Here is a 23270-nt window from a genome sequence, read left to right as displayed (position 1 = left end):
CTTATGTAATTTCTGCGTAAATTACTTTGGTGCTAGGCAGCAATTGAATGATCTTAATGTTACATATGCACTGTTGCATCCTGCTGCTGAATGGGTGAAAAAAATTCACCAAAGCTTCATCCGGCGGAGCAAAAAGATTGTATTTGTTGATGCTCGGCATTTTATTTATGCTGCTCGACAACACTGGCATACCGAATTACTTTTTGTTGGTTTGAAGGTTCTTGAAACTCTCGAGTCCATCTATAAGTCGGCTGCAACTTCAATGTCTCATTTCCGGCAAAGCATTTTCCTTCTAAACATATATGAGATTGCTAAATTTTTAAGTGAGTCCAAGGAGCTTGATTCTAAGAGTTCTCAGTGGAGACTACGGAATTTCTTGACACTGTCAACAAAATACTTTGAGATAGCCTTTCCCCTTGACCCCCGACAATCGTTGATGGAGAATATCATTTCTCTAAGGAGAACCGAGCTTTCCCGTGACTTGTTGCAAGAATTCATCCATCAAGATATTAACACCAGAGGTCCTTTGAGCTATGGACAGATTGGAAGAGTGATGATCATATGGCTTGCCTCCGGAAAACTATCTGAAGATTTGTACAAGAAAATTGTTGGAAGAGTTCCAACAGAATATCATTCATGGAAATCATTCATGGAAATTCTCAGCTGCATTAGAGCGACAAAAATGGAAGAATATCAATCAGGCAATGCTTGTGGAGGCAAAATTTCCAAGTCTCATTTAGCTAAAGATATTGTTCGAAGTGAAGCTATGGAGGTTACATTAGTTGAGAAATTTTATGAAGCATTACAAGATACCTATAAGGTGAATTGGATCAAATTAAGTGACTATATCTCCCCGAGTTGTTTCTTGTATCTTGTTGAGCGTTTTCTGATTTTGGTGTCACAGTGTAAAGGGTTCTTTTTCACTACAAAATCATCATTTGTGGAATGGCTGATTTCCGAGCAGTCTGAGGTCCTACACACTTCGAAGGTTGCTATTAACCAACAGTCTTTGGAAGAGTTTTATCATTCTGTTCTTATGATGGTACAACAATTCCTTTCCAATAAAGGCAATACAGCTCTTTGGATTACACGATCGGGGATAAATTTTGAGGCATACTATAAGGTATTGGTTATGAGATTGGTTGTTGTCCTATGTTTGCTGTGTGTGAACACTGGGAAATACTATGATGTTCTTTCCTTTGTGCTCAGAAACAACGATGTTAGGAACCAGCTTCCAAAGTATTTCTATGGCATTCTTTTTCCATGTTTGAAGCGGAGGTACTTCCAGATCAGTGAAATCGGGGAAGCATTTCAAATAGCTGGAGATCCTCTTTTGTGTGTTAACCTGCGTGAGAATACCACCAGAAAGCTTCCTAATGTCATTCATGTGCAGTTGGGAACAACCTGCAATATAGAAGACATTTTTGACTTGCTGTTTCCCGCTAGAAATGAGTCACAAGCTCCTAATTCCACAGTTTCAGAAGTCATGACTAATCCGGATGCTACTTCTTCCTCGGATTGTTCTGACCAACCAAAGATTTTGACAGTGCCATGTTCTGAAGTCTCTCCTCCGTCGGAGCAGAATCTGCAACAAGTGAATTGGGACTTGTTTCAAGAAGTATCTGATTTTTTGAAGCTTATTGGCAGTGAAAACAATGGAACTACCTCGACTGTCGCTCAGAAGATGAAGGTAATCCTAGTTCTCTTTAATTATAACTTGGAACTTGTAAAGGTGTCTGCTAGGTAAGGATTAAATTATTACAGTACTATTAGGCATAATACGCGTAAATAGACACTCAACCTGGCCTTTAGATGGCAAGTAAAGAACTCCAACTTTGAAAGTGTACATCTAAACGCCTCAACTCAAATTGATTCCACTGTGTCAGTTGAACACTCAACTTACAAAATGATAATCTACACATGCATCTCCAAAATTTATGTGTCAATGATAATCTACACATGCATCTCCAAAATTTATATGTCACGTAGTGTCAGGTGTCCATGAGACATAGTGGGAAAGAGTTGGAGTGTTTACTTATGTGACCGAGTTAATGTCTCTAGACGTGACTCTCAATGTTGGAGTGCTTACTTGCCCGCAGTGGCCAAGTTTGAGTGTCTGTTTATGAATTATTATTATTAAGGTACTAAACTTATTTTTTTTTAGGAGGAAATAAATATGCACATAAAGTTCTTGACTGCTGCCATTACTCTGCCTGAGCTGAAGAAGCCTGACGCTGGTGAGGACATGGCTGAGGAAGTGCAACGTATGCTTCAAGAGCTGCAACAGCTCCATTCATTTTTGGATACGAGGTATGATGCTTTCTTACCATCGTGCCACTTGCATTTATAGGTCGCTCTTGTTTAGATGTACACTTCCAAAGTTGTTTAGGACGTTCAAAATATATCCATTTCGAAAAGTTTCTTTCATGCTAAAAGCATTCCATCTTAGGAACTATGGCTTTAGCTCCTGATGTAATCCTTTCTTGAGCCCTTTTCTTTTATGTAATGTCCTATCGGAAACAACATCTCTACCTCCACAACGTAAGGGGTAGGGCTGCATACATACCACCCTCCCTAGACCCCACTTGTTTGATTACACTGGTATGTCATTGTTGTCATCCTATTAACCAATGTTTTGTTCCAACAACTTGTCATCACGTTTACACATACATTTTTAATTGTGTTGAGGCAATAGTTCCATTTCTTTCTCTTTTTTTGGAATAAAAACTCTTGATGATGAATTGTTGCATTGATGCTATACAGCAACTTGGAAGTAGCAAAAGCTGAACAACTATTGAAGAGTTTGCTGTCAAGAAAGCCCAAGATTGAAGCTTTATTGAGTCAATGCATTGTACCAACAACATTGAAGGATTCATGTGAGGAACAAGGTAATACAGTGTGTGTTGAAGATGAAGAGATAGAGTCACCGTCTATCGCGGCCTATTCTGAAAGCAGTAACAAGGCTACTGAAAAGAAGCAGCCAAAGGGGAAGGCCAAGGCCAAGTCCAAAAAATCTAGAAAGGGAAAAGGAAAAAAGTAGTAAATCATGCTAACAATATAGTCCTCACTTTTATGATTTTCTTCACTTTTTATGCAATCTTGTTGCTTTGAATGCAAGGAATTAAGGTGAAGTGAACTCTTTTATGTTCTTGACATGTTTTGTGTTATAAATGTGATATGGGCTGATTTACTCCAATGTCATTTTTTAGGTTGCTAATGTTTACTCGTATGTTGTTCAACCTCACAGATAAAACATTAGCTTGTCATCTATGGTCTAATATTTTCTCATAAGATATTCAGTTTACTCAAAAAGATCCATAATTTGCGAGAGATTGTTTTATTGTGATATCAAGATAGTATATTCAACTTAAGATTCATTTATTTGTAGTATATTGTACTTAGGAAATAGGACTAATGCATATGTAGCCTAGTCCTAGTTATAGTCTAGTTGGAAATCTAGTAGCCAAAGTATCATAAAACTCTCATGTACTTGGTGTGTTGTACTTTCTTTTGGAGGCTAAAATACTTGTGATTCTCTTCTTTTTTTGTTGTTGCTTGGTTTGAATATATATAAAAGGAAAAAATGTTTGAAATATATCCGAACTTTGACTGAAATTGTTGTAACAATACCAAGCTTTGGGAAGAACCTTTTACCCCTACACTATTTAATAGTGTATGTTAAAGGTATATATGTGCCCACGTGGACATCATAAATATTGCATCATTATAAATAGTAACTTGTCCACGTGGGCACATATATATCTTTAAAATACATTATTAAATAATGCAGGGGTAATAGGTCCTGCTCAAAGTTTGAAATTGTTACAACAATTTCGATCTTCAAATATATTTCGAACCCTTTTCTCTATATAAAAACATGAGTGAGTAAACGGTATACGTGGCATCTAATTTTGATATATATATATATATATCATACGTGCAAAAAAGGGAATTGTACTTTAATCCCTAGAAACGATTGCTTTTCATTATATATAAAATCATGATCACTATATCAAAAATGATTTTTATTGGCAATTATTTAACGATAATTAGTACTCTTTGTAAATATCTCTTAAGTCTATAACAACATTAATTGGATATTAATGTTAGTAAAGACTTTAGCACTTTTTACTCTTTATTTATTGTCGCTGAAAACTGTTTTTATCGTAGTGTTCAATCTATTTGATTTAATATTGGTATTTGCATAGTAATGGAAATCAACAATGATCGGCCATCTAGAATCTAAATAAACAACAACACAATTTGTCTATGTCAACTGTCCCAAATTATTTATAAAAAGGAAATACCCACCATGAACATGTTTATTAATAAAAAACATAAATTTATCTGTTTTATAATGTTAATATCTCACGTGTTATGTTGACCCAAACACAAGCAAGAAGTTTTTTTTCTTTTTTGTAAAGTTAATATCTCATTACCTCATATACTTTTGTTGTTATATATATATATATATATATATATATTGGTTGAAAACGTGACAATAAAATTTTAAAATTTCTATTTTCTAATTTCCCTTGTTGTCTTGTTTGGCTAGCTGTTTAATTGAGAAAGAAAGATTAATGTCTATCTAATCATCCATAATCCCAAATTTTTATTTTATATTTAAAAAAAGCTTAAGGGTTATTGGTGAGAAAATATATATATTTTGGGTACAATTGGTGATTATATATAGCAGCACCACATCTCTGACCCTAACTAAACCAACTAAATATAATAACCTAAGGGTGTGTTTGGTATGAATGAAGGAACCATTTTTCTGAAATGTTTTTGGATTTTTCCGGTATTTTGTTGGGCAATACTTTTGAAAAAAGTATAATATATAAACGTGTTTTTTAACTTAGCTTCAACTGACATTTATGTCCTTCAACTTTAAGTGTCCACAAGTAAGCTTATAGAAAATTGAACAAATAGACACATTCGTCCTATATAATGTCCTACATGGCAATTTCTTATCCTATGTGGCGTCCTACATGTATTATGTCATGTAGGACGTGTGTGTCTACTTGTCCATTTTATACAAGTTTAAGTGTCTACATGTACACATCCAAAGTTGGAGGGCATAGATGTTAGCCGAAGCCAAGTTAAAGGCTTATTTATGTATGACATAATACATAAATGTGCCCTTTTACTTGACTTCAACTGACATCTATGCCCTTCAACTTTGGGTGTGCACAAGTAAACACTTAAACTTGTATAAGATTGAACAAATAGACACATCCATCTTACGTGGCGTCCTACATGTGTTATGCCATATAAGACGAATGTGTCTATTTGTTCAGTTTATACAAGCTTAGGTGTCTACTTGTGCACACCCAAAGTTAGAGGGCATAGATACTAAATGAAGTCAAGTTAAAATGGCGTATTTATGTGTTATACTGTATTATGTCATGCCATATATAAATGTGTCATTTACTTTAGCTTCAACTAACATCTATGTTCTTCAACTTTGGAAATGCACACGTAGACACTTGGACTTGTGTAAATTGAACAAGTAGACATACAAATCCTACGTGAAATAATACATATAAAAAACAGATTACCATGTAGGATGTTATGTAAAACACATGTGTCTATTTATTCAACTATGTCAAGTAAAAATTCCTACTTATGCACACCCAAAGTTTGGAGGACATAGATGCTATCAAGTCAAGTAAAAGACACGTTTATATATTATACCTAAATTTTAACACACCAAATACGATGTATAGTTAGCAATTAAGAATTCCACATAACTAATACATGTTCAAATTATTAAAAAGAATACATAAATAACTAATTCTCGTATAACTCTAATCAACAACCAAACCAGCAGTAAAATGTTCAATGAATTTTCTTTTGTAATTAGTTACCAAATGAAAAACAATAAAATATTTAAACCAATTAAATATCTCTAATTAAAGTCAAATCAAAATCATTCACTTTCCTTCCTCTTTCCTATAACTTCCATTCTTCTCCCCACCTCCATTTCTCTGTATTTTCCTTCTGCTATATATAAATCACTCTCACTTCTCCACTTTTTTTCAAACTAAAAATTTCCCATTTCTCACACAATTTCTTGCCCATAAATTAAATTACTACAAAAATGTCAGATTTCAACTTCGACAGTACTTGTACTTCTCCATATATAAGTGCACCTTCAAGTCCTCAACATTTTGGTACAACATTCTTTTTTAGTGCTCCTACTAGCCCTACTCGTATCTCCGCCCTCTACGGAGATACTAACGTTACTCATGATAATGATAATGATAATGATGATGATACAAATGATTTCGCTTTTGAATTTAGCGGACATGAAATAATGGAGAAAAGTACAATAGCAGCTGACGAGTTATTTGATGGCGGGAAAATCAAGCTAAATCCAGTAATAGTACCCATTGAGTCGCCAAAAATGAAACAAAAGAACAAAGATATTATAAATTCTCAATTAAATTCTTCTATGAGAGTATCAGATCTTTTGTTAATCAAGGAAAAAGATGAAACTATTGATGATACGGAAAAAACAGAGTCCTCTGTTTCATCATTGATATCGTTATGGAACAGAAGATGGAAATTGAAAGACTTATTGTTGTTTAGAAGTGCTTCTGAGAGTCGAGCTAGTAGTAATACGGAAGAGATGAGTAAGTACGCGTTGGTGAAGAAAGCTCGTGAAGAAGATGTTAAGAAGGAAGGATCGAGCTCGAGCTCGAGGAGGAGGAAGATGGGATCAAATTCGGCTCATGAATTGCATTATAAGATGAAGAGGGAGGTGTTGAAAGATATGAAGAAGAAAACATTTTTACCATATAAGCAAAGTGTTCTTGGTTGGCATGGTTGTTATGGTCTTGATGATACAATTTCAATGTACATGTCTCCTCGTTAGTAGTTTATAATATGATTATTTACATGTGTAATTATATATTTGTTTGATATATACATTTTCGCTTGCCACAGAATTTGAACTTGATGAGTTTAACTTCTAAGGTTATTAGCGTTGAACTCGTTTTGATAACAAGTTGTGAATAATATTTCAAAAGGAAGTGTCATTATTGATTATTAGAAAGAACTATGCTTTAACTTTATTGAGCTCGTAAAGAGTTGGTAAAAAAATGGAAATATGTAATTGAACATATTTCACTACTATATATATATTATTATTACATGTATTAATTATGAGTTTTCTACGTATCTTACACTTAAATACATATATTTTTGCTATCAGATACATAAAAATAGGGAGAGAGGCGAGAGAGATTCGTATGTATTTCAAATACATGTGAATCACACTAGATATACATTAGATACATGTATCTGTATGTATCTGAAGTGATTCACATGTATCTAGGATACTAGATACATGGAAGAGTGACAAGTGAGATGGGAGAGAGGCGACGGTGGCGAGCGAGATTTGTTATGTATCTTACATAGGTGTGAATTCACTTGGATATGATGTATCTAAAACAAATTACATCTAAATTTGACCTATGTATCTGAGATACATGTATTTGGAGGCATCAAAATCTGATTAGATGCGTAATATTGCAAACTAGAATGTATATAAGTAATTAACTCTTAAAGTAGTGAGATTTATGTAAATTCCCTTTTATCTTTTATCTTTTCAAATTTAAGAGACTAACTCAATAAAAAATTATATGCATACTCATATATCAAGTTGCAAAATGATGTGACCTCATACATTTCAATCCTTTGGCATTATATATGGATTTCCTAAATTTGAAATAGTAAAAAGATATCTTTTTTTTTCCAAAGGTGTTTTGTACACATGTTCTTTTGGAAAGGAAATAATTGAGTGATAATTAAAACTTTGTGATTTTAAGATAATAATGATTCCCTTTATTGACAATGATATGACCCTAATTAATTAAAGTTAACAAAGAAAGAAAGGAAATTGTGAGGTAGCCCCAACCCTTGTTGTCAACTTGTGAGGTACCAATAGCTATTCTACTTTGTTTTACATGTAAATGTTGATGAGATTTTGCCCTCTTGCTGACTTTGGCAAACATACTAATTAATTTATCCCAAACTATTAGGGTTGTGTATAGGTTAGTTCGATTCGATTTTGAAGTTAATTGATTTGATTTATTGGTTATTGATTTGTTGACATGTGAAATCGTTATAGAATCGTTAAGATATTAGCTTATTGGTTATTGGTTTGTCGGTTATTAACCGTTATCGATTCGATTATCGGTTTAACCGTTAAGGCATAATACATAAATATGTCCTTAAATTTGCTACAATTCACATCTATGCCCTCCATCTTTGGATGTGCACAAGTAGGCACTTAAACTTGTATAAAGTTGAACAAATAAACACACGCGTCCTATGTGGCATCCTGCATGACAATTTTCATCCTATGTGGTGTCCTATGTGTATTATGTCATGTAGGACTCATATGTCTACTTGTTCAACTTTATACAAGTTAAAGTGTCTACTTGTGCAAACCCAAAGTTGAAGGACATAAATATAACATGAGGTTAAGTTAAAGGGCACATTTATGTATTATGCCCAAAAAAAATCATGGAAAATCACTTAGAAACAAGGTGACAAACCAAATGAATCATGCACATGAGTTATCATAATGCATCTTGCTCAAAAGCAAACATTATCACATTGTAGAATAACCAAAAGTTTGAGAGAACCTAAGATAAAAGTATGAAACTAAACTCAGTCAATAACTTTATGTACCAAATGATATAAATATAATTATTCAATTTACTATCGGGTTATCGGTTAGTTAAGAATCGATAACTCGATATAAAAAAAATCAAAACCGTTATCGAAACCGCAAAATCAATCACCCATAATCGATAATCCAATAACTTTTTTTCGATTCAATTTAATTTTGAATAGCCTTACAAACTATCATTAGTTAGTGTATTATACTCTTATTATATTTTTTGTTGATTGTCAAAAAGCATCAAAGATGACATAGTCGGATCCTACTATAAATATTTTAAAGGTATCAGACTTATTTAAAATGTCTAAGTGAAATATTGTGCTAATACTAAGGGTCTACTGATAAGTTTTACCTTATAAAATGGTTTGATTGTATAAACAAAATAAATGTGCATATGCACACAACAATATGTGTGTATTAATATACTTTTTTTTCCTACCAACTTTTTTACTTTCTTCTCAACTTCAAAAGCATATGTAATGCTTTAGATATTTGGCTATTTCCATATACTTTTGGAAAGTTATAGCTGATTATTTGATAAGTCAAAGAATTGCTACTCCTTTATTAAAAGTAAAACTTTAACATAACTATTATCATTAAAATAAAACAAAAAAAGGGGCTTGCTTCAATTAATAAAGTTAACTTGTAAACCGTTCGTTTCTTTGTAGTCCACTATTCACTAACTAGTTGAAATAGTGATAAAAAGGAGGTTATGACGATCCAAATCCTAAAGTTAAATGATCTAGATAATTACTTGATAATGATTGATATGAATTGCATCGGGATAATTGAGATTCCTTCACCTTTAACAAAGGTTTTGGGTTCGAGCTCAAACTCTGAGAATGGAAAAAGATCATGTTGGGAGAATCCAAATTAGTTGGACTTGAATGAGAAATCAAAAAAAAAAAAACTTAAGAACGTATATAAAACAAAAGTAAACTCTAATAACATGTTTGGCCAAACTCTAAGGGATCGTTTGGTGTGAGAGGTAAAAATAAATAGTGAGAGGATGAGAAACGTGCTCAGTATGCATCGTCATTGAGCCTTTCCATTAATCTCAATGGATATGTGAATTCATTGAAAAAGAAGAAAAACAACAACTTTCAACCACTTTTAACTTATACCAATTTTATAACTCAATTTTAACTTTAATGCATGAGCTCCAATATTGATTTTCAACTCATATTTATTTTTAACGCATCGACTTCAATACCAAGTTTTAAACCATGCTTATTTTCAAAGTAGAATGCTTTTTTTCCGTTAGTCAAATTAAGGATCAAAAACACTCATATTACTTAAATTGAATATTAGTGCTTAGTCGAATATTAATGGGATTGATTTAATTTTCAATTTAACCTATACATTATACAATGTGAACAAAAGAATATGCAAATTTTGGTCTGAAAAGGATACATATAGAAAAAATTGAATAAATTATACTCTGGAAAGTGTATAAATATGCCACTTCGGTGGTGGCCCAATTGATTGAGCAAGTGATCTTTCGAATAAGAGTGTTAGTTTCAAATCGATCGAGCTCGTCGCAGGATTTGCTAAATGTACGAATATGGATATATGAATTAGTCTCACATATTTTAGGTTGCTCTAAATAAAATAGCCATATAAGTTGATGTACATTAGGTGAAGAAAGGGTGACCAGAATATGATTAAAAAAAATAATTATCTTATTTTTATTTTAGAAACAATTAATTTTAAATTTGTAATTCTATCTTTGATAAAAATGATTTCTACCCACATAATATTTATGGCTTATTTTAGATAATAAAATTTTAAAATATTTTAAAAGTAACTTCTATATATCTTCTATAACTTGCTACACAGAAATGTAAGAATTACAAAATACATCCAAATCTGGAAATGTATCATAAAATAAAACAAACTATAAGCCCAGTACCTAAAAGAATATACATGCCCCTGCATATATTTCCTGTTTGTGCCCTCAGCCTAATGACTTCAGATACAACTTGCAAAAAAGTTCCAAGCGGACGTGCCCTCAGCCTAATGACTTCAGACACAACTTGCATTCGAAGACGTTAATTTCCTTGGCCATGAAACTGTACTTGCTCTTTCTTCGAATCCGTTGGGGCAAGGAAATCTAAATCCAGATCTTCTGTACATACAGTATACTGGCATTCAGATTTCAAGTTACAATTTTTTTACTTTTCAGCGTGTCCTACTGCCTGAACCCCAGATTTAACGTCTGGTTCGGACATTGGATTCCAAATTGATCAACACTGTTCGTATACGCTTGGGAAAATCCATTCAGACTCTGCTGGAAGTAACTCGATTGATCAATCCGTTGATTTCTGTTCCCGCTTTCAACTTCTTCGTCTAGATTAATACTTTCAACCTTGGTGTTGCCTCGGAAATTCGTAGTAGGATGGGCATAAACATCGTTGAGAAAATTCATATTGTTGTTGTTGTGGTTGTGGATGTGGTTATTGACATTCCCCTGAGCCTGACCCTGAACGCCTGAAGCTTGATTTGCTGGGTGCAATTCCGGCATTGGTTTGAGCCCAGCAAGGATTGCCCAATCGAAATTGGCTGAATCCAGGCGTTCAAGGTTCAATTTCTCGGTCTTAAGAGAGTTTAATCTCGGTAAATTGGAGAATCGATCATCCATTTCTGGTAACGATTCAAGCATATCATCGAATTGGGATGAGGACGAAGTCGATGAACCGTGGCTGTACTCATTGCTGCTGTGTAAACCAGACATAAGAGGTTTTGGTCCACTTGAATTCTTCTTATAAATGCGACAAAGCACCCATTCATCTAGCTGAAATATACAAAAAAAAAAAATCAGATACAAATTAAAAAATGCAATTAGCCAAATTGAAATGGGATATAATTTCACATTTAGTCCTCTAAATTATTGAGAATTTAAACTTTATCCCTTATACTATTTGACTAAAGCACATTTTGACCTCAAATCACTAAAATGTATACTCTTGGTCCCTTTAGAGCACATCAAGTACAAATTCATCATATGGTATAACAAATATGAGTAATAATTCCCAATTTATGTGAAAACAAATTGTTGTTGCTGTAAATCAATTCATCGAAGTTAAAACATCTTTGATGAAGAGACACAAAGAGCTTAGTTATTAAATACATTTGTTAATAATTCACTAAATTTGCAAATATTCACAAGAAGGTAGATTAAAAGTGCACATTTCAATTGATCAAAGGTTAAATGCATAAATTTACCAATATTTGAAGGACTAAAAGTGCAAATATTCATCCAAAAAACAGAAAAAGAGAATAATGTTGAATTAAATTACCTTTGAACTTCCATTATTTTTCCTTGAAGATTCAAAAAGTCGATATTCATGCATAATCCAATTTGTCTTAGATCCTTTTGGAGCTTTACCCACATAAAACACAAGGGCTTTCTTAATTCCAACTTTTCTTCCTTGCGAAGTTATGATCTTATCCGTTCCCGTTGCTTTCCAATAACCGGAACCTGCTACTCTATTCGGTCTAGATCCATTCGGATACTTCCTATCCCTCGGACTGAAGAAATACCATTCTTTTTCTCCAAATGTCGCCTTACCTAATAACAAAAATTACACATAATCCATCATTTATCAAATTCAAATGATTAATAGTACAATATCATTTGGTGTGCATCATCTCGTAATTGAAAATAATTTAACTTAAATTTTCTCGTCAAGTCTTAACGACAAACTTCCAAATCTTACTTAAACTAAGGGCCCGTTTGGCCATGCGATATGGTTTCATGTTTTTTATTTAGGGAGGGAACTCCCACCCCTTTTTGCTCTCTTGACGATTCAAACTCGCAACCTTTGAGTTGGAAGTGAGGGTTGCTTAGCATCCGAGCAACTCTCCTTGTCGATTTCATGATATGGAATTAAAAGTTTGATTTTTTTTTTCTTCCTCATTCAAAATTCCAACACATAAATCATCATTTTATTATTACACAACTATATTTTCATATTAATTGATTCAAAATAACTAAAACTCAATTCTATATTTTAGATACAAATTGACTTTAATTATGAATCCATCCATTAAAACTAAAACAATAGGAGTAAAACTTTAATTAAACTAGAAACCACACGAAGATCGTGATGAAATGAATATAATTTCATTTATTCTTAAGCAGAAGTCTCAAATTAGTTAGAGATCAATTCGATAGTGAAAAATAAATATAAGAGATTGAATAAAACTAGAAACTTACTTGGTAGAACCCAAGGATCAAATTTGTATAAATCAATTTCTCCAATAATCTGTAGAGGAAAATCATGTCCAGCAACTTTCTTACACAAATATTGAACTAAAAGTTCTTCATCAGTTGGATAAAATCTGAATCCTGGTGGTAAACTTAATTGCAAAAGTGGATCTTTTTCTTGAACACCCATTTTTTTTTTTATTAACAAACTATTTTTTTTATCAAAAAAATATTTTGTTCAAAATTTCTAAACTTTTTTTTCTTTTGGAAATTGGGATAGTAGGGGGATTTATATATGGACGAAATTGGAAAAAGAGATAAGTATTATTGTCTTTTTCTTAAAATCTTGATAGTTCTAAAATGTGACACGTATTAAAAAGTTAGGCATTTTAATAGCCGACCTTATCAAGCAGTAAAGTTTTGGACCAAATACATGAATCTAAATAAAAAAAACAAGTTTCAAAAATATAATTTTAAAAAGTCTTTGAGGTCCCCTACTACGTGGCACTCTCTAATGTAACTTCTAGAAGATTGAATCTTTTGTTTTTCCGCCCACTTTTTATCTTAGATTAAAAGTAATATTTTTTTTATTTCGTTCTATTTTATATGAGTTATTTTATCTAGATACGATGTTTATGAAGAATTTTTTTTGTTTGAAATTTATGGTTTAAAGATAGATATTTGTGTGATTATAAATCATTTTGTTAATGATAATTTGAATATTTTTAAAGTTAAATTGTTAATTAATATAAAAATATGTCAAATAACTGAGATTGAAGAAGTAGTTTTTTTAGTCCATTAAAAAAGTTCTTGTTAATTTATTGATAATTATAATATTTTATTTTTTATATATAAATATTTAAAATTATTAGATTAAAATATTAATTTTAGTGTATTTTGTATATTTTCAAATTAAATTTTATATTAAAATTATGATAAATAAATTGAGACGGAGTGAGTAGTATTACTATTGTTTTTTTGGAAGAAGAGAAAGAGGTAAAGGCTGCTTGAATTTTGATTTTGGAATTTTATTACATTATCACAAGAAATTTTAACATGTGACAATTGAATGATTACATTAGTCCATCTGCATGTAAAATGGTCCTTTTTCATTCATTGACAATCATTTTAGCTTGAGATAATTATTATAATAAAATTAATATATTTAGTTATATGGTAACATAATTAGAGCTAAAATTCAAAATATCTTTATCAAGAATGAAACAGTTTCATCACTGTACTACATTTTCTTTTGATAATAATAACTATATTAGCTTACTAACATCATATCGTTTTTATTACTTTGTTAATAAGTCGATTAATGTAAATTTTTTTTTTTACATATTAGTAAATATTTTAAGGATTCATAGAGTGTGGGACACGTGCAAATACGTGGACAAAAAAAAGGGACTTAGCTGTTTTTTGGAATTGAGTGGTATTTTTTTTAAAATAATAATAATTGGGATGTGAAAGAGACTACAGAAGAAAAATCTTATAAAAATGTCATCTATGGACAACACGTATTCATTTTTTAAAATTAAATTTATAACGTTTTTTGTCATTCATTTTTCATTTTTCTTCTTTTTTCTAAAAAGTGAAAAATGACATTTGTCATTTGTGCATCTTTTTCTAGTTTTGGTGTTAGTGAAATTGATGAAAAAGTTATACTTACATTACACTATTTAATTATTCATGCATATATATAGATCTTTAATAATTGATATCTTATCCGTCGACTTTTAATTGTCATAATTTCTTTTTTAAGAGTTAAACTATAAGAATTCCTATTAATATTTTACGATGTATTTTTTCATCATATTGAGATTGAAAAAAATTACAATTTATAGTACTTTTCGTATAATTTTTAAATATCTAATTTTTATTTAAAATATCAAATTAATGTATCTAATTTAACTTTGAAAATTAGTTAAATTGACTTGAAAAAACACAACATAACAAATAAAAATAGACGGAGGGAGTATAACTTTAGTTTAGTATTATAGGAGCTAGGTTGATTTTTGGAATTGCTTAACGAGATAAGTTCTAATTATATTTTAAATATTTTTGGATTAACAGATTTTTTTTTATTGTGTGCTTCTGCCTCTTACTTTGTCGACAGTCTATTTGTCACTTCTAATGTTTAAAAATTTACTGAATAATTTATTCATCTAATCTATAGATCATCTATTCAAAATATAAAATCAACTAATAATACTCGAATCAAAATAGACTATTTATGTTATATTCCTTGAAATTGATCCTTTTTTGATCACTATATGAGCGTAAAATATTTTATATATATTAAACTACGCCTTTTTAATATCAAATTGATCGATCTGAAGTAAAAACTCTGTAAATATAACCTTTTTGCTCGGCTTCTCTACCATATTTTATTTCTTTTTACTATTTTTTTGTGAATAAAGTAAAGTTTAATAATTCTATTGATTGACGAATTTGAATTTTGATGTCTTACGTAATTTTCTTCCTCCCATACCCTCAATTATTTTAAATAAATAAAATAAAAAAATCAACCACTTTTTGGTTGATTAAGAAAAAACAATTGAGTTTTGAATTTTGATAGCGTTAAAGGGTATTTTCCTTCTTTTTCCCAATAATTTAGGTACACTACCACCCCCAAAAAAGTAAGGTCAAAGCTAATAAAATTATTCTTTGATTAAATACCTTTTATACTATAGTTCACGTGTCACTAATAAATTAAATCAAAGTGTATATTGATTGTGCTATTTTTTTTTTGGATTAAGATGACAATATTTATTATTTGGTAGGTCTAAATAGCCACGTTGATTTCTTTCAATGATTCGTATTTGATAACGTTTTATTTTGTTGTGTTTTCGACTTCTCAATTGCCACATGTCTTTTAGTTAATTGTATTTTTTTTGTTATTCACATAAAGTGAAGATATCTTTTTCACTTTCATTTCATCATCTTTTTATCTCATCTAAAATAGAAAGGAAAAAGATACTATTAATATAAATGTCTTTTGATTTTCTTCATTTTAATTTATGTGACTTATTTTAATTTTGAGGTTAAACATATCTATTTTTTTACCATACTCTTCTTTATCTTTTAATAAACTATGAAAGCGACTATTTGTATCACAACCCTTAAAATGCGATCATTTTTCAAATTCTACTAACGCTGCTTAATTACATCTCTCACACACACTCACTATATCTCTATATGTAAAAGGTTTTTTTGCCTTACGTAGGAACACAATGGAATTGAGTATACTTTAGTATAAAAAATGACATCAGAGTATTTTTTTTATTACTTCCATTTCTATTTTATGATTATTACTCCCATATAAATGGGGTGACATATTATAGTTTGTTATTACTTTCATTTTCTATTTTATGAAAAAAAACATATAGAATACAACCAAATATAAAATAAAATATGGAGTAAGCTAAGTGTAGCCACGTATAGTGAAAGGGAGTTGCCAATGCGGCAAGAAAAATATTAAATAACATCAAGGGGGGAAGGGAGAAAGTTGTTAGTAGGGCAAATTTAATACTATATATTAACCTACTTTTTTTTGTTTTGTTTATTTTATGCCATGTGTATGTTTTGATGATGATCCAAATGAGCATATTTGTCACTAGTTGAGTAAGGCTTATGTAATGCTGATTTAATAATCTCATTTTTTATTTATGATTGATTCTTGAAAGATTCATAAAATGTTGACAATTTTTTTTTTAATCTTTAGGGTTAGTATAGTATTTATGAACTATAAATATACTTACTTGGGTTGTTGGATGGAGTTGATCTTGGGTGAAAATTCTCCCAAGAATCAAGCTCTTAAAATTCTTTCTCTTGTTTAGGGCTAAGAAAATGTCGAATGTAATTAACACTTGTACGTACGCTATATGTCACGATCCAAAATCAAAGGTTATAACGATATCTATATTAATTCATCGATATGTAAGTCAAGTACTCCTCAAAGATAAGTGGAAGATCAAAGCAATAAAAATTAATAGCGACATATAAGCTTTAAAGTCGAACTTTAATAGATATTGATAGGATGTAAAATAATTGTATATATCCAAAATTAGTGTCATCGATACAAGAACATCTAAAACTGAAAACATACGTATGATCCAAAATTACAAGATTGTCTGAACAAAAAACTGGAAAATAAGATAGATGTAGCCATACATTGCTCTTCACGCCAAGTAGCTCACCCAAACTTTCAAATAAACGTTACCTCGAACAACAGAATCAAAAAGGCATGCAACTAGTGTTGGAGCAACATAAAAAAAAAAATGCAGCAAGAGTAGTATAAGTATGTTAATACATGTACTCAGTAGACATCATAAATTAACCAATCGCGAGCAAGAATTGAATAATTATATCTTAAAAATAAAATGAATCTAAACCAATTCAAAAACCTCAAACATAATACTCATGGAAAACAAGGAACATGCCATATAATTAATGTCTATTATTTAGGTCGCAACCTAGATTTAACATAAAGTCATTCTTCCTAATTTATTGAATCCACCAATACTCCCACACATATCACACTTGATACATAAATCACTTCCCAAGCTAATCTAAGAGAGTCATAACCTACATCGAAAATCGAGCAAATATTTCATGAACCATCATAAGATCACCTTCATTTTGAATCACTCCCGAAAGCTCTTACTCTATCAAAATCATCCTCTATGTGAGTATACAAGTCTATTTATATCCATATTGTTATATATAAAACTCTAATTCAAAAATTAAGTAAAAAAATCAACTATGAGCTACTGAGGTCAAAAGTCAACATTGATTTCAAAATTGATTTACACATAATGTAAAAGTCTTATGCACCAAAAATCAGCTAAATGCAACCACAAACCGAACTTTAAATAAAGAAAATATCAGTTTTAGAAACTTAATAAGAGAAAAATCATCCATCCAATCCATAAATAATCACCCAGACATAGTGAAATTGTCAAAATTCAAATCCCGCTTCGTCAATTCAAAATGTTGTCTTTGGTCCAACTTTTCAACTTTTAAACTTCAAAACTGAAATCTATCTTGTAATGCATCCTATCATCTCGAAAATCATATCACTCGACTAGGGACTTCATTAACTTTATAAAATTTGTTTTTATACCTATTTTTCAATAAATATCAGTATTTTAATATTTATCTAACCAGTGAATGACCTTCGATTTGATCAGTTGAAATAGTCCGTCGATTTTTCCTTATCGAGACTCCATTTTTCAAAATTGTCAAGCCCATCAATTTTTTTCTCAATTTTACTTATAAATAACAGATGCCAGTCAATTTATTTTGACCCTCGATTTTTGACCTATTCTTATTATTGTCCTGTCTTTCACTTATTAGTAAAACAAAAACATCGTATATTGGTGTAGATATGTCCAAATGACGACGAATGACTTATAATGTTAAAAACTAGATTCAAAAGGCTTTAATTTGATACGTTATCTACAACATATATAACTTATTAATAATTGGGAGTACGTAGCTTTCCTTTTAAGTTAGGCTCATCAAAAACTTTAGTCCATGGTAATGTTTTTCCAACTTGACTTGGTCTTAGGTCTAATCTCTTTAGACCCTAAATTACTTACAACACACCTTGTATACTTATCATCATATTGAATATCGAGTATCTATTGGTCCATAACTTTTCTTGGCATACACACAAACATAATATATTTAATATTGTTATGTTGCCAACGCGCTTTAAACTACTGATAACGTGAAGAATTATATTCTTACCTAACTTGTTTTGGTAGTTATTTATTATAATCATCATATGATGACAATCAATTTTTTCGGTTCAATATTTGATATTTGTATTTGAATTTGATTATTTTGAATTTGCGTCATGTAAGGCCTCATATTCGAGGGTATGCACTTTCTATCAGGAATTTTTTCATACTCAAGATTCAAGTTCGAAATCTCTGATTCAGAGAAGAACAACCTCATCTGCTGCACCACATCTGTTGGCGAAGTATTAGATTAAAAGAGATAAATTTTGTCAAAGACATTATTTCATTTCTCACACGTGAAAGCTATGATGTGAGTGCTATATTTTTTTTTTTAATGAATATATAATATAATAATTATAAGAATGGCATATTCGATGGATTTATAGTCAAATTCAAATAAAGACGCAGACATTCGTCTATGACTTATGACTTGTATTATGGCAATTCACAAACAAGAAACAAAATATTGTGTTCGTGGGGGCGCCATTCTATGTCCACTTTCATAAATAGGCCAACTAATTTTTCGGGTGTTAAATAGACGGATTGAATTGAACTGAATTTGAGAATGTCAAAATAAATTGAGTTAATAAATAGGTGAGTCGTTAACCCACTTAAATATTATTTCAACAAAGAGGATTGAGCTGAAATGAGCTAAAAAATTGTGACATAGTCAATCTAGGCTACGTATCAGTACAATAAATGAGTTGAACTAAACGGATCAAAATGAGTCAAGTTAATAAAATGAGTGGGTTATTAACACTATCATTTTATTGTCTAATTTTGCCACTTATTTTATAGAGTTAAAAGTATTTGATTTTGAGGCAGAATTGCAATTTTGAGTTTATAAAGTTTAAATTTTAAACAAGGTAACTTACTAGGTTTTGACTAAATTATTTGCATATAATAAAGGGAATGTATTTTGTAAATATACATATATGAATTTAATATTGAGTTCAAACTATTCATTTCACAACTCAAATTTGACATTCATGCTACAATGGGGTACCTACCTGATAAGCTACTATTCATAAGGCAAACCTTTTAAATTAAAATATACAATTATATAAAGAAGAAAGAAGAACTATATAATATAATAATATATAATATTATAAATAATATAAGTAGAAGCTGAGTAAAAGGATAATATCGAACTAAACACGCTCTTTAATTTGGCAATGAATGCATATATATGCCAATGTCAAGCATATATAATAAAAAGACATTACATAAACACACTCTTTAATTTGGCTTCATCTGATATCTATCAAGGTTTGGGCAGTTGTGGAAAACTTAATCAAGCGTATTTTTGTCTCTGATGAATGAACCTTGATCACCAAGTTTCCATCCACTATATTAACCAATAAACGACACGTCCCAGTCTCTACTAGAATTAGAACCTTGATTATCAAAATTGTCACTCACTTCATTGACTACTACAACAAACTTGAAATGTCTACACTTTACTTGTGGCAAAAGAGTCAAACAATGTAGTACTAGTAAATGTTTCTCAAACTTTTGATAGATAGTCTAGAAACCAAAATTACAAATGGGACATTTCTACACTCTTTTGAGTAAAGCAAAATCTATTTCTTTGTTACACCAACCCTCATAAGAGCAACATAAGCCAAGAACCTATAACCAAAAAACATAACAGCCAATGCAACCATTGAAATGCCTTTACCTCCAATCCCTATAGTCTTTATGGTAGGAAAATCTTCAACCAGACACGTCGCGTTTATGCCACATGAATACGTTTCCCCATGATTATACTGTGACCCCAACAAGAGCTTATACGTGTACTGGCTAATCGATATGTACTTTATCCAGGAAATGAACCACGGGACATGTTGAACGAAGTACCCTCCTGCTAAGGTGAACGATAGAATGATGACTGAACCGAGTACAGTAGCTGATTCTTGGTCCATGATCATTGCACCAAGAGCTAGCCCGAGGCCTTGGGAGACTAATACATTGTAGAGGATGCTGAATAAGGTAGAGAAAAAGTTCAACGCGGATGGTTTTAGGCCAGTCATCCAGTATGTTATAACGGTGAAAATAGTTGGAAGGACTAGCTCCATTGGAAGGTCACCTATAGTCCTAGCCATAAAATACGCGGAGAGTCTATACATGCCTGATGATCTTTCTTTCTCCAACATCATCCTCTCTTGTGGGAAGGTAAAAATAGCTTGTAACAAGGGGAAAAATGACCAGAAATCAGTGTAGAAGAACATAAGTCCAACCTGCACCAAGTTAACAATTACATCGTAAAAGAATTGTTATACTATTAGATCATCTAATCAAAGATAACTACATGTCTAACGAGGAGAAGTATCGATTACCTGATCTTGAATGTTATTAGATTTCCACCATAACAATCCACACAAGAAAGCCACCACCAAGACCTCTCCAACCTTGAGGCTAGAGAAGGACTCGTGTTTTCGTTCTTTCATCCCTCTTCTAAACAACACTGCGAATTGCTGCCACCAGGTATTCGACCATTGAGTAAATTTCTTCTCATGTAGTTTCTCCACAACCTGATGAACGTCAGATTCTTGAAATTGCTCCTTCATGTTCTCCACTAGATTGGTTTTGAAAGCAGTTACCAAAGTTTTCTTGATTGAAGCTGGATCTTCTATAGGAGTATCTGCTAATACGCGAGGATCATCCGAAAGTATACCTAACATATCAAATAACACCAGTTTATCAGTCATCATACTGTTTGCCTAAAAGACAACGTACATCATGACCGTCTCAGCACAACGAGATGGGGTACTGTTAGTGGCAGAGTGGCCTTGCTGTTATGATCCATGATATTCAGCCCTTTGTAACTCTGATTCGTAAAAGAAAAGCAAAAGTCTTCATACATGAAATTACTATATATATATATATATATATATATACAGATGAAACATACCATTTGAAAGATCCAACAAGAAGTCTGAGGGATTCATAGCAACTAACGGGGAAAATCCGATGCCTGAAAAATATCCCATAGCATCTTCTCCTCTGCCAAAATACAGGGGATTTCCTTCGGATAACAACAACACTTTCTTGAACATGTAAAACAGCCTACTCGAAGGTTGATGTATCGTTAGCACAACCGTCCTTCCACCCTTTGCTAAATCCCTTAAAGTCGACACAATCCTTAACGCTGTAGTAGAATCAAGCCCTGATGTTGGTTCATCCAAGAACAACAAACTCGGGTTAATAAGCATTTCTTGTCCAATACTTACTCTTTTCCTCTCCCCACCCGATATCCCTCTCAAAAATGGACCTCCAACGATGATATCCTTGCACTTTGTCAATCCAAGTTGAGTTATAATTGCTTCAGCATGCGCGGTTTTCTCCTCAACTGTAAATGTTTTAGGCAAACGAAGGAGAGCAGTGAACACAAGTGTTTCGGACACTGTAAGGTGAGGGTAAAGAACATCATCTTGAGTAACAAAGCCCGTGTTACGATTCATGGCATTGGAAAATGTCTTGTTATTATACGTTATAACGCCTTTGAGATGCCCATTAACGAGCCTGCCTCCGAGTCCTGTTAGCAGAGTTGTTTTTCCACTTCCTGAAGGGCCTAATATCGCCAGCATTTCACCTGGAGAAACGATCCCCGAGACGCCCTTCAAGATTATTTTCTCTTCATTTGATTTAGGTGAATTCTTGAAACACCCTTCTTTCACGAGATTGATCTTGTAAACAACATTCTCAAACTGCAATATTACTCAAGCCATTACATTTTCAGAAATATTATAAAAGAGAGGAACTATTTTTTAACTTCTGGCATGCTCAATTCATGTATATATATAACATCTTTGTGGCTAAGGGGCGGAGCTAATAAGGACTCAGGGATAAGGGGTGAAGCTAGTAAGGACATAGGGATAAGAGGCGGAGCTAGTAAGGACTCAGGGATAAGAGGCGTAGCTAGTAAGGACTCAAGAATAAGGAGCGGAGCTAGTAAGGACACCGGGATAAGGAGCGGAGCTAGTAAGGACTCCGGGATAAGGGGCGGAGCTAGTAAGGACACAGGGATAAGGGGCGGAGCTAGTAAGGACTCCGGGATTAGGGGCGGAGCCAGTAAGGACACAGGGATAAGGGGTGGAGCTAGTATGGACACATGGATAAGGGGCGGAGCTAGTAAGGACTCCGGGATAAGGGGCGGAGCTAGTAAGGACACAGGGATAAGGGGCGAAGCTAGTAAGGACTCAATGATAAGGGGTGGAGCTAGTAAAGACTCAGGGGCGGAGCTAGTCACACCTCAAAAATTCATTTAATATGAATGAAGAGTAATAAGTATTTCTTAGGTCTCATCGAGCCTAACTCAGTTTTGTTAGAGATCGCTTTACCCCTAATATGAAACTTCCTGACCAACACAAAGTGGTAAACAAAACAAAAAATCACATAAAATATTTAAAGAATTACCTTAAGAGTGACAGGACGATTAATGTTGTTGAAAATAACTTCAATTTTAGAATGATCAGTGTGTTGATTTTGTTGTTGGGACAATATATTCTCCATCTTTAATTATTCCATGTTTAGAAACTCTTGGGGCTCTCTATTTAATAGAATTTAAAATCAAGACTTCTTTGATGACTTCTTTTTTCTCTCCTAAATTCTT

General features: G+C 32.1%; 4 protein-coding genes across 4 annotated transcripts; 2 read left to right on the top strand and 2 right to left on the bottom strand.

The window, feature by feature from the left end:
• Positions 1 to 6: 6 nt before the first annotated feature.
• Positions 7 to 3223, top strand: LOC102591606 (uncharacterized). The gene is made up of 3 exons (XM_006358928.2): positions 7 to 1690; positions 2165 to 2310; positions 2764 to 3223. Exons 1-3 carry the CDS (start codon positions 263 to 265, stop codon positions 3038 to 3040), a joined length of 1851 nt encoding a protein of 616 aa, XP_006358990.2. The 5' UTR covers positions 7 to 262; the 3' UTR covers positions 3041 to 3223.
• Positions 3224 to 5988: 2765 nt separating this feature from the next.
• On the top strand, positions 5989 to 7009 carry LOC102591277 (uncharacterized). Its single transcript, XM_006358927.2, has one exon. It carries the CDS (start codon positions 6104 to 6106, stop codon positions 6878 to 6880), a length of 777 nt encoding a protein of 258 aa, XP_006358989.1. The 5' UTR covers positions 5989 to 6103; the 3' UTR covers positions 6881 to 7009.
• Positions 7010 to 10886: 3877 nt separating this feature from the next.
• RSI5 (jasmonic acid 2) lies at positions 10887 to 13095 on the bottom strand. The gene is given in 3 exon segments (NM_001288214.1): positions 10887 to 11489; positions 11995 to 12266; positions 12915 to 13095. Coding segments are annotated over 3 exon segments (1056 nt in total).
• A 7118-nt stretch (positions 13096 to 20213) lies between these two features.
• On the bottom strand, positions 20214 to 23170 carry LOC102598881 (ABC transporter G family member 9). The gene is made up of 4 exons (XM_006358941.1): positions 23075 to 23170; positions 21570 to 22365; positions 20995 to 21332; positions 20214 to 20895 (listed from the first exon to the last, which is right to left on the bottom strand). The coding sequence occupies exons 1-4, from the start codon at positions 23168 to 23170 to the stop codon at positions 20239 to 20241; spliced, it is 1887 nt and encodes a 628-aa protein (XP_006359003.1). The 3' UTR covers positions 20214 to 20238.
• Between the last annotated feature and the right edge of the window lie 100 nt (positions 23171 to 23270).

The sequence above is a fragment of the Solanum tuberosum genome, unplaced genomic scaffold (genome assembly GCF_000226075.1).
Source record: "Solanum tuberosum cultivar DM 1-3 516 R44 unplaced genomic scaffold, SolTub_3.0 scf00283, whole genome shotgun sequence".
In the NCBI taxonomy this organism is placed as follows: Eukaryota; Viridiplantae; Streptophyta; class Magnoliopsida; order Solanales; family Solanaceae; genus Solanum; species Solanum tuberosum.
The sequence above is the reverse complement of the archived record's forward strand: the minus strand, read 5'-3'. Positions and strand labels throughout refer to the sequence as shown.